A 16,440-nucleotide genomic window follows, 5' to 3' on the forward strand; every position below is an offset into this window, starting at 1 on the left:
AGGAAGTGTGGGAGGAACGGAACCAGGAGAAGATTCAGTCTTAGATATGAGCTAGAAGACCAACAGACATCAGGTTCTGCTGCAGGTCCAGATGGGTCAAAGTTTTCCAGACCTTTTCATTTTGCTGAGGGTTCAAGTTTGATCCATTTCAAAGTGGAACCGGTTCTTAATGGTATGAGTGAAGATTAATCTGGGTTTTTATGAAGCTGAGTAGAGATCCAAAACCAAGCCGACAGGAACACCGGCTGAAAGACTAGAGGACCTGGACCTTCTGGACCTCCGAGGCGTGGTTCTGCTGGATTTGGGAAGGATTCAGGATTCTGATAGTGATAAGGGGTTAAATGTTTCTGAAACAGAACCATAACCAGCTAACTGTTTAACATCTTGCTATTCAGTGAGAGCCAAACAGAACTCTTCCCATTCTGATCCAAATTGTTCCTTTAGAAGAACCTATCAGAACCTGGGCCTCATTTCCTTTGCTCTCATGTGAATTAAGTGTAAAATGGTGCAAACATTGATCTGATGTTCTGGTTCTGCTGCTTTCAGGACAAATGTTTAACATATTCTCTCTCTCCCTACTCATCACATATTGATGCTTGGTCAGACTCCCTATGAATATTACAGCAGCCCAGCCTACACTGAACATTTAAGCTAAACCACTGCATTTACATGCGTTATAAAGACATTTCTAGCGAGAAGCATGTATATTATTTTATTATAATCTTCATTCAGGGAAGGTAGACAATCTTTCTTTTCTTAGTTTTGCCAAAGGGTTCAGTGTCACGTGTTTTATCGCGTGTAGGCTGACTAAAGCAGGCCGCGTTCCAATTACTGCCAACCCACTGACCTTTGACCCAGAGAGTTAAACCTCTAACCTTTGACCCAGAGATTCAAACCACTGACCTTTTATTCTGAGATCAACTAGTTTCTTCATCAGGATGTTTCTCTTCCCTCTGGAGACGATGCAGGTGTAGATGTCAGTGTCTCCATCTGTGGGGTGTTCCAGAGTCAGACTGAGGTCTCCAGTTCTCAGCAGGTCTTTGTTCATCTTGGTTCTGTTTCTGTATCTCTTGTCCAGTTCTTCAGGCTGATCAGAACCGCTCTCATACACATGGACCTTCCTGTCTCTGCTGTCCTTCCACTCCACTCTAGCATCTCCAGGCAGGAATGGTCTGGTTCTGCAGGGTATCAGGGCAGACTCCTCCCCTGAATCCACCACCACGTAGTATCCTAGAGGACAACAAAAGACAAGATGAGTTGGACAGACAGCAGCAGCAGCTCAGATGGTCACATGACTGTCTCCTCCTTGTCTCTGGGTCTCCTGCTGGTGGAGGACTCTCAGTGTTCAGACTGAAGAAGGTCCAGCAGGTTGTTTTGAGGACGTGGACCAACCAGGTGACCTGAGCTCACCTCACGTCTGTCTCCTGTCTGACAGAAACCAGTTTAAACCAGTTTCTGATGAAGACGTGTTTTCTTCTTCAGGACATGTGGAGCAGCTACCAGAGAAGAAGTCAGAACCTACTGAGGAACCCATCAGATGGATGGATGAGTGAGAAGTGTTGCTGGATCAAAGAGTGTGGAGCAGATGATGAGCAGAGAGCTGAGAACCTCTGAGGTCCTGTGTTCATGGACCATGATGGAAGCATCAGCTCAGAGATCTCTGTCCATCTCCACAGTGAGCTTCTGGTGAACTGGGAACCAGCTGCTGACTGACAGCAGACCAAGCAGCTCTGCTTCCTCCTCAGTCACTGACTCAGCAGTTTCTGCCTCTGCTTGTCCTCAACCAGACAAAGAGACATGAAGCTGCTGAGATCTGACCCACAATCCACCAGAAGGTTCCTCAGAGGAGCTTCTAGAGTCCTGCTCAGGATCCTCATGGAGAAGGTTGTAGCAACGATAGGAGACCAGGCAGTGACCATCAGCATTATGGGTAACGGAGTTTTAGAGACTCACCTGACATGAAACAGAGCCGAAAATGATACAAAAGACCTGCAACAATCAGAACCAGAACCAGGAGAACCAGGAGAACCAGGAGAACTGTGGGCCATGACGGTGCTGTGGAGACAAATAAAGAACATCATGACCTCTGACCTGGATCTACAGCAGCTGTTAGCTTCAATAACGGACTTTAACCAGCAGTTCTAAGTCTGCCTGATCTGCTCCAAACTTTAGCGATTTATTACAAAGTTTTTGTCTCAGCCGTGAAGAGAATGATGAGAAGGACTTTAAAATACAAAACTGTTAATAAATTGTATAGGTTGGATTTTGGATTTTTGTGCTGCACTGATTCTGCAGGTTGTCAGATCCTGCTGCAGCTCCTCTCTGCCTCTTCCTCCTCACAGTGGTTCACTCAGGGGCCGTGAATAACTTTTTGAACCAAACACTCTTAAGAGATGAAACTAACAGAACTAATGTTAGACAGATTACACAGAGGAGACCTAATCGTTTTTATTGAATCCTTTGTGTCACAGCCCCTCCATGCAGGAGGAAGAGAAGGAAGAGAGCAGCATCAGTTAAAAATGAGAGAAAGCCTCCCTGCACCGTGGATCTGATTTAAGTTATTAAATACAGAGCTTCTGTTGGCGCTTAGAAAGCTGAAGTATTTTTGTTTTGTTTTGTATTTTACTTTCCTTTAGGTGTGCTTCATGGTTTTGTAAATAGTAAAAAAAATGTATTTCAGTCTGACCCGTCCATGGTGGTCTGTAATATTGACATTAATATTGTGGCTCTTCGGTTTTTAACTTATTCCTTGACTTACTTACATATTTTTTACTAAAGTTAGTTTCTACTATTTGGAGCATTACTTCTTTAGATAATGTCTTCCATATCCAAGTAAAATTGCTACAGCATGATATCCTTAACTGAATCGAAAATCTAACTGGATCGGGAATTGAATCGATTTGGGAAATCCAAATTGATACCCGTCTGTAGTACCTGCACCCCACCCCCACTTAACCCAGTCTGAGCCAGTCCTGAAATGTGGTCCAGGGGCCACACCAAATACATACTAGGGCCCCTAGGGCTGAACTTTCTGACTTCCTGGTTTGCATGACTCCAAAGAAAACCTTTGACCACCACTACTTTGATCCATGTCATCTGTGCTCAGAACATCTCTGTGCTCAGAGATGTTCTTCCAAAAGTTAAAATGATGGAACACTATGAAGGTAATTTTGAATCAAAACTATTTGTGCATTGTAAGTGTGAATTTGAAGTTGCAGAGAGAGTTACATTACAAGTTTTGTAATTGTAGAATTTTTTTTTTAATTCACAAGTAATTTTTTTTACACCTGTTCAAATTTTAAGTACAAGCTGCACTTTAAAAACATCTTACATTGCTCTAAATGGTCCAGAACCTGTGTTGCAAAACTATTTGTGAATTGCAACATTGGAGCTTTGTAATTGTATAAATATTTTTTTATATAGTAACAATATATAATTACAAAAAAGTTACACCTCTTCAAATTCTTGAGTACAAGTACACAAATTGTATTCTGTGAGTAGCACATCAAAAATGTCTTCCATTCAGTTTTGTTCCAGTTGATCTAAAACAAATGGTGCAAAACAAATTCAAACACATGTATTAAAATCTTCAAAAAATGTTTAATTTTTTTTCCCTTAACATAAATACAAATCAATGAATACAACTGCATGAGTCACAAATTCAACTTTACGAATTACACCTTCATTTTCACTTTTTCTCCAAATGTCACACCGGTATAAATTATCCGTGACTTGTGGGTAGTACCCTTGATCGCACAGCAGAAGACACTGCCTGCTCGGTCAGTCTGTACCAGCCATAAATGATAAAATACAATAAATATCAGTGGCTTGTATCCTTCGAAGGTCTGCGTGGGCTGGGTCCCTTGGAAGGCAACATGGCAGCAGGCCATATATGTGTTTCCGGTTGGTACAGACTGAACGAGCAGGCAGCGCCCTCTGCTGTGCGATCAAGGGTACTACCCATGGGTAGTATTAATATTGAATATTAATGTTGGTGTAAAGGCAATTTTGATAACTATAGATTTTATACAGGTTAGCAACGATAGCTGCAGCGACCCCTAGCGCCCGGAGGTAGAATCGTATAAACAAAGGCAAGCGATTCTGAATTAAATGATTTTACAGGACAAACCGGTCTTCAGAATGTTATTTCATCAAATAATGTTCTGGTTAACTTGGGCTTTGCATTGTGAATGGGGGGAAACACATGCCAAATGTTTTTAACTCCATACCATGCTTTTTGGAATCAGATCTTCAGTGAACAAGGATTCACTGAATTATTCTGATTATGACCAACCACTTTTGTTTGTTTTGCATGTAAATAGTTCCTTAGCTTAGCTTCTTTTTATCTTCATTTTGCTTAGTAGTTTAGTTAAGTTTCACTAGCCTAGTAGAGAGGATTTATTAATCGAAAGATTGTGTTAATTCAGATAAACAGCATTACATAGTGATGTTCTCTGGATGTTCATTTTATTTTTGTTATTAAATTCTTGAACTTCAAAAGAAGTTGCCACTCCTTTTATTCTATGTGTGTGCAGGTTTTGCTGTTAAAAGATGGCTAGTGCTCAAATTCATCCCTTTCAACCATTGTCCTGATATCAGCTTAAGAGCTGATCATCACCAGACAATACTTAACAGACAGAGGGTTATTAAACATTAAACTAGAACATTAAACATTAAATAACTTTAAACAGTGTATGATTGCACGACAGAGGTGTGACTTTTTTGTAATTGTGACAGATAAAAAAATATATACAATTACAAAACACGAAAGTTACAATGCACAAATAGTTTTGCAACAACATTTCTGGACCATTTGGAGCAAAACTGAGAAGGTAAGGCATTTATGATGTGAAACTTACAGAACACAATTTGTGTACTTGTACTTTAGAATTGGAACAGGTGTAAAAAAATCGTATTTACTCTGTTGCATATAAATACTTCGAGTTGATATTTAGCGTGTGTTCCTTTATCTAGAACTGCCGTGTAGGTTTTATATTTTATTTTTGACTATTTTATTTGTTTTTTCTCTTGTTTTCTCTTTTTTTATCCCACCCATTCTAATAAACTTGATTTGGACATTTTTTCTCAGCTAGTGGATGTAAAATCTCTAGAGTATGATAAGTGGGTGTCAGTTCTGCTGAGACCTTTTAAATTTATCTGATCAACTGCACTTGTTAAATCTAATTACGAGGACTAATATTGGGTCAAATAGGCTCAGGTACAATAGGTTGGTTTGACAGTCTCCATTAGTTGAATCAGCAAATATTGATTCATGAGTTTCCAGGAGTTTATTTAGGTTAGATTTAAAATGTTATGCACTTGTTCTCTAGAGCTGCTGCTGACACCAACAGATGCTTATACTTCTAATCAATCTAACCTTATTATGTTTGTAATATATTTCTGAAGCAGGTTTAGGTGAAAAATGAACCATCAGATCTCAGTTCTTCAGGATCTGGAGACCATGGATGAGTGAAGTGTTTGTTTCTGTCCATCTAAAGCTCAGAAGCTGCAGACCTGGAGGAACAGCTTAGAAAACACCAACATCTGATCTGAGATGTTTCTCTCTGACATCAGCAACCAGGAAGCTGCTGGAGGTTCTGATCCAGAGACAAACAGACTCACCTGGTTCAACTCTCAGGTTAATGACACTGAGAGGGTCAGTGTTCAGAATGAATCTCCTCCTGCAGCTATTTCCTCTCTGAATGACTCGACACTCATATGTTCCTGTATCATCAGTCGTCACTTTCTTCAGAACCAAAGACACGTCTCCATTCTTCATGTCCTGCAGATCCACCCGGTTCCTAAAGGATGAAAACTGGACCTCTTGATCCAACTTCCTGTTTCTGTACATAAGAACATATTGACCTGACTCCAGATCAGTTCTGCTCCAGTCTACATCTCTATCAGGATCGTTCTCAGGAGCTCTACATGGCAGAATGATGTCCTTTCCATGTTCAGCTGGGATGGTTCTTCGAACTGAAGGAGAAGAAACAACACAGAGCAGAGAGGTTAGAAAGGAGCTCTGAACGTTCACTATTAGAATAATGTCTAATCCTGTTTAGGGAACAGAAACACTAGATCATCTCAAACTATTTTAATCATTTCTTATTGACTTATTAATAGTTTAAACCGGACCAGAACCATTTTCTGGGCCCCAGGCCTTTAGCAGATCTTCAACATGTTCCAGACCAGAGAAGAACCAGAAGTCTCTGCTTTCATCTCTGACTGATTGATCATAGAATCTCTGATAGAAAGTTTCAGCTCACAGATATCAGAGTTTTAGATAATTATCAGCCATCAACATCAGATTTACTCTACAGCAGGGGTGTCAAACATACGGACAATTTAGTCCGGCCCGCTGGCTAAATGGATTATCATTATTCAAAAAAAAAAAAAAAAAAAAAAATGTTTTTTTTTTCAGTGTCCTGTCTGGCAATGTGGCAATAAGAATTGTTGTCTTAATGCCCAAAAGAACTCATCAGATTTTACTTTCACAAGTGGAGCAGTACTGCTTTTGCCATAGTGCTCCGCTTGATTTATGAATGTGAATAGTTTTATTATGATTCATGCGGGGAATAGCTCAAATGATATGGACGCTACAATGGGAAAGTAGGAGAGGAAAGGAAGAACAAGAAGAAAAAAGAAAAGGTGAAAGAGGAGATAAAAGGAAGAGAATGATAAAATAATTATTGAAAAAAACATGTACTTTGTTTAATTGAAATTCTGCAGTTCCTAGATTGTCCACGAGGGGCGCTGTGTTTTAATCAGCAGAGCTTTAGATGTGGAAAATTTATTTTAAATAATTTCTTAATTTTTATCTGTTTGATGTATTTTGTCATGCAGGACAGTGTTTTTAAGTTCCAAAAAATGTGAATAAATGTTTTTCAACATTGTACAATCACTGTGATCAGTTCTTATGCATAATGCACAAGTAAATGTTTAACTGAGTAAAATTATTGTTGAAATTGCACATACTTTTTTTAAAAAATGCTGAGGTTATTCATAATATATTGTGTAAAAGTGAAATTAATTTGATATGAAAATCAACAGCAAGTCCACTTTTATTAGTTCTATTTAATCTTGCAATGAGTTTACTCGTGTGGCCCTCTTGAGATCAGATTAAGCTGAATGCGGCCCCTAAACCAAAATGAGTTTGACACCCGTGCTCTACAGTGAGGACTAAGATGTTTGAAGTAACAGCATCAGATCAAGTTAAAAAATATTGTGTAAATATTGTCATTAAATAAAACGATGGTAATTATATCTAAGGTTAGCCCACCATGAGAATCCATATTATTATCAACAGAGCATAAGGGCTCTCATTAATTAAAGAATAACAATAATGCGGCCACAGAGAAGGAAGTTGCTGTAAAAATAATTTTCTATGACTAAAAGGCAAAGAACTTCCTGATGCACGTCTCCTGGATTTACCCTGAGACCTGAGAGGACTTCTGGCATCTTCTGTCACAATAATCCCACTTTATTTGTCAGAAAGCCTCTGAGGGGATTTTGTTACAAATGTCTGACTTTATAGTGTCAGAAAACATCCTGGTTCAATATAATAAATTTTCTTTTACACATGGAAAATATAGTTTTCTTACAAATCAGCAACTTTACAACGGAGAAGATTTTTCTTGTAAACATGAAATTAACCTAGAAACTTCTGAGTTTTTGTGTCTCCTCCGTGGCAATTTTCTTTTCCATTTCTCATTAATAGTCCTAATCCTCCATCAGAGTTCTGTGAGCTGATGACAAAGACACAAAAGCTGCTGGAAGTGTTGGGAACCCAATCAGCTAGAAGTCAGTTTTCTCCTCCATGTTGGTGTGATGACAGCATCTCTCAGGTCAACATTGAGACTTAGACTTTTACATCCTGTTGGATCTGCTGGAGGAGGGTCAGGTTCCTGTGATAAAGATGCTTCCTCCTGAGTCTCATCAGCGCTGCAGCATCTGGTCCAATCAGCTCGTCCTCTGGATCCTCCACAGACTGACAGAGTTCAGATCAGGGAAGCAGAAACAGTAAAGTCTGCAGATTTCCTCCATCACAGACCATAAGCCCCAGTGGCTCCGCCTCGGTTTGTCCTCTGCTCCGCCTGCTTTGTGAGCATTTCAGTTCTTTCAGGGCCAGGGGTCAAACCAAGTGGACTTTATCGGAGTTTTGACGTGAACACACTGCTGTTCACTGATTGGCCGATGGTGAGGATAAACAAGGTTTTCCACAGAAAAACTGAAGAGTGAAGTGATTAATATCAGGAACAGTATGAACACAGTGGGTCAAACTGAAGCATAATTTTACTATCTAGAAACCATGAACTATGCCTGAAGGAAACCAAAGAAAGACGCTGTGTGTTTAATTGTTTAATAACTTCAATCAGATCCATGGATTTAGCGTTAATGTTATTAAGTTGTGTCTTTAAAGAGTGATAGGCAGAGAGAAGCTGGGCCTTATTTATTACTTCAGGTTTGATCTGTGATCCAGATATTTATACCAGTGGATTATTTTAGCCTTAAAAACATCCAAGACAATCTTGCATATACAATTCTTTACCAATTTTGGCAGATTTTGTTTGAGTATTAACGTCACAAACCAGACGTGGGGGTTAAAGGCCACACCTCCAGGACGTGGTTTTCTCTTCCAGGAATTTCCAGGCCGGTTGAAAAAAAAAGTGACAATAATAGCTGAGCAGGCTGGAGTAGAGCAGGTGAAATCCAGTAGAGCCCGTGGAGAAGGAGCAACACCTGCACCCGAACCATCCTAACCCAGTCCTGAAATATGGTCCAGGGGCCACACTAAAATCAATCCAATGGCCCCAATGGCCCCTGGGCCACACATTATAAAGCCCTGCCATTACTGCTATGAACCACCCTGAGATTAATGCTGTTCTGGTCTAATTTCCTATTTTGGTCAGGAGATGCAGTCCACAGAAACAGCCCAACCTTCAGAGCCACAATGGAAACACAGAAAATCAGCCTAAAAGGTCAAAGGTTACAGGAAGTCACATTCTGGACAAACACCTTCAGGAACCCAAAGAGGAACCGAGCCTATAGATTATGGGATCTTTTCAAAGAGTCAGAAATAAGAAACTAGAGCAAACATCAAACATTGATGGACCTTGTCAGTCTGGAGATACGATAATTTTAATTATGCCACCAGGTCCTCTGTCTTATTACGTAGCTGCTAGTGAATGAAGCTACGGTAGCTACTGAGCTGCTCTGCTCTCAGTAGTTAAGGAAGACGACAGTCCAGTGTTGCCAAGTTAGCGACTCTGTTGCTTTATGTGGGGATTCTTCTGATCCTTCCAGCAACTTTTATTAAAAAAAACAACTAGAAACAAATCTAGTGACTTTTCTTTGTGTTTTTTGCCAATATACCAACTTCAAGTAAAAGCTGTAATCTTGCTACCATTTTTCTCCTCCCTGTTTCCCTCAGCGCTGTCTTACAGGCAGCTGTCTCGTCCTGAAAGCCCTGCATGCATTCAGAGCAAAGAGAGCATAGAGGAGACCTACTCCGTTTTCACACTGCAAATGTATAACACATGTGCAAAGCTGCTGCTGATTCCACCCTAGGTTACAAAGTGGAGGATAAATATAATATAGTTGTTAATCTAGTCTCTTTTTCTCTGAAACTGTTGCAGTAAAATAATTACCTGACTACAACACAGCTTGAATCACTTATTCACCTTGTTCACTGTGTGTACATCTTTTGGTAAAATTAGATTTATGCAGTTTGGATTCAGGAAATGTAAAAATTAATTATATGATATTATTTAATAAAGTAATCTTAAAGTGCTGTATGTTGCATTTCAATAACATTTTAACAACAGTGACATAGTTAATTATTATAGTTTTGTCTCAGATTTGCATTATTAATTTCATTTATCCCTGAGATTAATATGAAGCTACAGATTTGTTTGAGGTTAATGTCTAACTGGAGTAGGACTGGGTATTGTTAAGAACCTCACAATTTCATTTGATTTTGATTCTTTGGGTCATGGTTTAATATTGACTCGCTATTCATCTAAATGTTTTAAATATTGATTTATTTTTTTAAGAAGTATACAATTTATTATGAGTACCTGTAGTTAGTTACATTTTATATATGTATTTATATTTTGTGCCATGAACAGCTAATGTTCACCAGTGCATTTGTTATTTATGATATAAATATCAACATGGAGCATAATAGTGAAAAGATGACAGTACTGTGAAGTAATGTGTATGTAAACCTAAATTATTCTATGTTCCTCTTAGAAACTGGGATCATTCTCATAACTTTTCAAAAAAACAACACATCTGAGAATAAGTTTGCTACTGCTTTTTGGACCTCTTGGAACTTTTGTGTGGTCTGCTAAAGCAGTTTGACTGTGTTTGCTTTTGCTAGCTCTAAGCTTGTGCTAGGGAGGTTTGGTGCTCCCTGTTGTCTTTTGGTTTGGATTGTTTTGAGTTACCTTCTGACTGACTTGTTTGGACTTTGTAATTTCATTTGCACTTCACCTTCTTAAGTTTGTTAGTAATTTTCTTCCGTTTTAATTGGGTTAAGTTGTATTGTGTCTTTTAAACTGGGTTGTATTGTTTTTTGTAATAAATCACCTTTTTATAATACTACTTTCTCTGGACACATTTTTATGTTACTGCCCCTGAACCCCTAGACCTTGGGGTCGTAACAATGTGATTCAGACTCCAGAACGGTGTCCAGAGGGTACGATTTTTTTATTAGTTTCACAAAGCTGGTAAAACCGGCAATAGCATGACTCAATGGGAAAGATACCAGGAAAGTTAAAGACTGAGAAAGCAAAGCGCTGGCAGTTTTTATGTGGGCAATCTGATTTAATAAATTTAGAGAAAATAACATGGAACATCTGCTCTCAGTATTTTGTCAGGATGATGAACCAATATTAGCGACGCTTACAGACGAGGAATCACAAAAGCAACAGGTGCGTAAAAAAATGACCCCATTGAAATGTAGCAACAAAACTGCACAACATCCACCTAAACATGGGAGAAAAAGACTTCACACTTCATCAGTTCAAGATCCATCAGAACAGAGTGAAAACACTACATTTGAGGCGATTGGGAGAAGTCATGGCTGAGAGTGCATCTGCAGCTAGCACTGATGACAGAGCTACACAATATTTGACCGGTACATACATAAGCCAGAAGTTACCAACATGATGCTCCCAAGTATGATTTTAAAGATAGGAAGAATACAAAGTTTTTAACTGGAATTTTCCTGAATAGTTTGAGGTATTGGACACATTTCTTAGGCCAGCAAAATACAACCTGAAATATTGGGATTCCAGGGGAAAAACTAGCGAAACCAATGAGGCAAATGGGGAAAAACTGGTCCGTCTATTTGAGGTTTGAAAGAATAGGATGGACGGGATGTTGCTACTTGTGGATCATGATGTAAAACAAAATCATAGTTTCCATCATAATGAAAAAATTTTATATTAATGGCACTTTTTGCATCATTCTGTTGTAAACATTAAAAGCAATTATTATGAAATAAAAAGCTAAAACCTAAATTTATTATCATTCTTACATTAAAATATCATAATAAAAATATAATTTTTAGCCAAAGTAATTAAGAGCCACTGTGGAAGGTCCAAAGAGCCACTTGTGGCTCCAGAGCCACAAGTTCAGACCCCTGACCAAGGCGTTTTACTCCAGAGGAGGAACGTTTCATTTTAGTTCTGAGGTTCCAGAGAGGACTTTGACTGAAAATGATTGCCTACATGTTTGACACATCTGAATCATTAGTAAGCTACATTTTCATCAAATGGATTCAGTTAATTTTCTTATATTTCAAGTCAATAAATGTCCCTATGTTCCCAACAAAAGATATCATAACATCTTGGCCAAGAATGTATAGGCGGTTTAAAAATGTCAGATGTTGTGTAGACTGTACAGGGTTATTTTGTCAGACACCTAGGGATTATGGACAGCAGAGGATTTCACATTCCTCCTACAAACATCACACCACAATGAAAGTTACCCCTAAAGGTGCTGCATGCTTTGTCTCTGATCTGGCATTATACAACACATTGAACCAGGTGACATTTTGTTTGTGGACAAAAGATTTAGAGTACAGGATCTGCTTTTGTCAAGACAGGCTACAATTATACTAAAACCACCAGTGCCTTAATAGAGATTGCTACGTTAATAACTAAATGTAGCCATTTGTGTTGTAGGGATTTACAAAACAAATGGAAAAAGGTTCTTCGGTAGATGCATTTCAAAAACCTCTGGTGCCATAACTTTTTTGCCAAATTGCTGATAAACTATTTCTTATCCTGTTCAGCCGTTGACCATTTCTTGTGATTCTTTCAACAGACGGAGGACCTTTAGGGGAGTGAAACATAAACTCCCAGAGACCAAAATCAGTTACCACTATTAATAACTGTACTTGGTAATATCACATGTGGTTTTCACACAGCTTTAACCCGCCTTCAGTAATCTGAAAGCATTGTCTATCGAGTATTTCCTTGGGGATCTTTGTGTTGCTGAAGAATATCACTAACTGACCTGCCCATAGGATTTTAATGATAATAATAATAATTGAATAATTGAACTTTATTGATCTCACAATGGAGAAATTCACTTCTGCATCTTAACCCATCCCCTTGGGGAGCAGTGGGCTGCCATGTGCGGCGCCTGGGGAGCAATCTGGGGTTAAGTGTCTTGCTCAGGGACCCAGAGTGGTAGTCTGTGGGAGTTGAACTCAGAACCTCTGGGACCCAAGCTCAATGCTATTATCACTATGCCACCAGATTAACAAAAAGCATCTAGTGTGTGTTGTGCTTATAAAATTTGTATAAATGTAGCAAGAAATACTGCTTTTCTCTTTAGACAGAAGAAACGCGTCCTGACGCTCAAGTCAAGCATAAAGAAAAAGGAGCATGCATATTGCGTAGCACCAATGATGTCAGACCAATGAAGTGTCCCTAGGGTTAAAGTTCAAATCAAAGTTCAAATCAAACCTACACCCTTGATTCCATGTTACATTCTTTATAGTATGGGTTGGTAGATTTCAGCCGGTTGTATAGCAAGGTATGTTTCTGTATCGTGTTTTAAATCCGTGCCCCATGTGCCCTCTTTTAACTTTGAGCACCTGCCCCTCCAACGGTCTCTGCACGTCCCTGCTGGCAGCCTTCTCACACGGCACTTAGGACAAAAAAGGTAGTAACAGGACATCAATGAAGAAGTGAGTAAAAATCTTTTTTTACAAGAATCTGTAAAGATGATGGGGATGCCACTAATAAATGATTGTGCTTAGTTGATAATTAAAATAATCATTGGTTGCAGCCCTTCTCACCTGGTTGGACTCTCAGGTTAATGATGCTGATGGGGTCATCTTCCGGATCGGCTCTCTTTCTGCGACTTTTTCCTCCCTGAACGACCCAACACTGATATGTTCCTCTATCAGCAGTCGTCACCTTCTGCAGAACCAATGACGCGTCTCCATTCTCCACGTCCTGCAGATCCACCCGGTTCTTAAAGGATGGACACGAAGCCTCTTTATCAACCTTCTTGTTCTGGTACAGAATAACATATTCACTAAACTCCATATCAGTCCTCCTCCACTCTGCAGCTGTAACAGTTTGGTTCTCAGGAGCTCTACATGGCAGAATGACAGTTTCTCCAGATTCAGCTCTGATGATTCCCTGATCTGCAGGAGAGAAAACATCACAGAGCAGAGAAGTTAAAGAGGATAAATAATGTCTAATCCTGCTTTAGAAACAGACAGAAAAGTTTTAAACTATTTTCTTATTGTTTTAATAGATAAAACCAGAGCAGAATCATTTTCACATGTCCCAGAAAAGAGAAGAAGCTTCCAGAAGACCAGAAGTCTCTGCTATGCCATTAGAAGCTCTTCTCATTTACTTGATTCTGCTGTCATTCTTTGAGCATCCTTCTTCTCCTTCAAAGAGGGACGTGACACAAAAGATCTGATAAAAATGGGATGCATCTTACCTATGTAATCTATCTGCCATTGGTTTTATTAGATTTAGCTATTCGGTTTTTTTTCTCTAAAGTTTAATATTCTGGTTTTTGTTCTGGTTTAATTTTTGAGTCATTTTCCTCTCCTGCTTTGAGTTTGTGTCCTGTCTGGGTTTTTATTTACTGTTAGTTTATCCTGTTTTGCCATTTGTTTTAGTCTTAGCTTTATTTTTTGTTTTAGGTTTTTACTTTAGAGTGATTTTGTTTCTCAGTAAGTTTGGTGTAGTTTCTGTCCACTTGTCCTGTCAGCTTTTTAGCTTTGGTTTCTGGTTTATTTCTTGTTTTGATCCTCTGCACTGATGTCTGGTCTAATTACTTACTCTGCACACCTGCCTTACTCCACCCCTGTTGCAATCATCTCTGACCGGTTTCACCTGATTCCACCTCCATATAAACAGTTGAGACCAGACATCAGTGCCAGGTCGTCTTGTTGAGTATGGGTGAGCGTTTGGATTTTTGACCCCCTTGTCTCCAGTGATCTGAGCCATCCTGTCCCTGTCCTGCCTGCCCCGTTAGTCTGTTTATTGTTGTGCCGTTTTTTGGTTGTGAGGTTTTTTGGTTTTTGCCTCAGTCTTAATAAAGAACCTGATCTGAACCTCTGCTGGTCTGGCTGAATTCTGGGTCCCCTGCCTCCGATTCATGACATAAAGAGTGTTTAAAAAGTTGTTCATGGTCCCTGATTGAACCACTGTGTGCAGGAAGAGGGAGAAGGCAGAGGAGCTGCTTTCTCTGGATCTAATCCAAACAACACTGCTGAATCAGTGATTATTAGATATTATATATGCAAATATCTAATATCCAACCTTTAAAAATGTCACTGCGGTCAAAAGTCTTGAGATTTATATGAGAAAGATATTTACTGTAAAATCAACCTAAATCATTCTCATTTGACACCTGCGATTGAAGTAACATTCCCTATAATCGATTGGTCCGTCTCATCAACAATGTCTTAGTCACATTTTTCTCCTTTCAAACCTAGAGGTACAGTTCAGAACTACTTTGGTTCAGAGTCTAGCCCATGTTTACTTCCTGGTTCCTGAGCCAATCACATGAGAGTCCAGGGTTCCCAACACATTTGCTATTTTATCTTGGCAAAAGAGCAGTAGCCTGCTAATACAGCAGCCACTGAGAGAAGTGGAGTAACACAGCATTTAAAACCAGCATATAGGATTGTTGTGACTGGCTGTTGTACCGATTTGAGCCACAAGGTGTCAGTATTACTTAAAGCTCCTTTAAAGTCCCCATCATCGTTCCTGCTGTGGCAAAACCTTCTTAAAGCCTTAAATTTTAACTCTGCAAAGGGAGAGGAAAGGGCAGCACCATCTTCTGCTGAGAACAAACATGGCTGAGGCAGAAAATAAAACATCTGAAGTGAGAAGTTTTGTGTCAAAGAAGGGTGTGATGACTGTTTGGCTTTGGGCAGGAGTGGAGGATGATGAGTTTGTTCCTGAACTGAATCTGTTGAATGTGTTCAGTTATTGGCTCTGTAAAGTCTTCCATCAGACCGATCCTCCTTCTGCTTGACGCCTGTGGTCTTCTTCATCCCTGACCACACATCTCTGATACTGTTCTGCTGGAGCTTGCTCTCCAGCTTCTTCCTGTACATCTCTTTTCTCTTATCTTGACTTTAGGTTTCTTCTCTATACTCTTTTTGTCATTCAGCAGCTCCTTTAGCTAACTGGTGATCCATAGTTTGTTCTTGGAGAAGCATCTCTCTGCTCTGGTGGGCATGGTGTTTTCCACACAGACGTTTATATAGTCTGTCACAGACTCAGTCATGGCATTGATGTCATCTCCATGTGGCTGACACAGTGTTACCTCAGTCTGTTACCCCAAAACAACCCTGAAGGGCTTTCCGTGACCATTTTCTCTGTTCTCTTTACAGCAGGTTGCCTCTGAAATAAAGTTATATTCTGAGCAGAGAAAAACACGTTTGTCATCTAATTTGCCAGGAGGAGGTCTTGCCTTAGAGATGTATAAGTCTTTTATATTTGCACAAAAGAAGTCCAAAATTATTGTTTTCTCCTGATTACTCTATCATTACTGCTTTATTCTGGCAATATTAAAACTTTGATCTCCGTATATAAAGTTGTCTAAGCATGGCCCGATCCATGCATTTTAGTTTGCAAAATGTATTTATTTAGTGTGGGTTTGGAGAAAGCATGAAAAGGAATGAAATAGTTCTTTAGAGTTCATTACTAGTTCTAAACATTTACAGTGTTTTGTACCACTTTTTGGTCTGACTGAATCTCATGCTGAAATATGCAAATTAAGTGATGATGCCATCTAGTAACTTATTGGACAGCCAATAGGGACTGAATTACCTTCTAGAAAGTTTTTTATTCAAAAGCAACAAATGTAGCAATTTGTTTCTGTGTTGTTTCAGACTTTGGCAACAAGAAAAGTTTACCGTCTCTTCATCAAACCAGCAAAGCTGTC

General features: G+C 39.3%; 1 protein-coding gene across 1 annotated transcript; it reads right to left on the bottom strand.

Annotated features, from left to right (window-relative positions):
• Positions 1-263: 263 nt before the first annotated feature.
• LOC118559017 (coxsackievirus and adenovirus receptor homolog) lies at positions 264-13,672 on the bottom strand. Its single transcript, XM_036129692.1, has 5 exons — positions 13,316-13,672; positions 5,623-5,976; positions 1,954-2,055; positions 904-1,230; positions 264-320 (listed from the first exon to the last, which is right to left on the bottom strand). Exons 1-5 carry the CDS (start codon positions 13,566-13,568, stop codon positions 313-315), a joined length of 1,044 nt encoding a protein of 347 aa, XP_035985585.1. The 5' UTR covers positions 13,569-13,672; the 3' UTR covers positions 264-312.
• Positions 13,673-16,440: the final 2,768 nt, after the last annotated feature.

This window comes from Fundulus heteroclitus, unplaced genomic scaffold (assembly GCF_011125445.2).
Source record: "Fundulus heteroclitus isolate FHET01 unplaced genomic scaffold, MU-UCD_Fhet_4.1 scaffold_202, whole genome shotgun sequence".
Lineage (NCBI taxonomy): Eukaryota > Metazoa > Chordata > Actinopteri > Cyprinodontiformes > Fundulidae > Fundulus > Fundulus heteroclitus.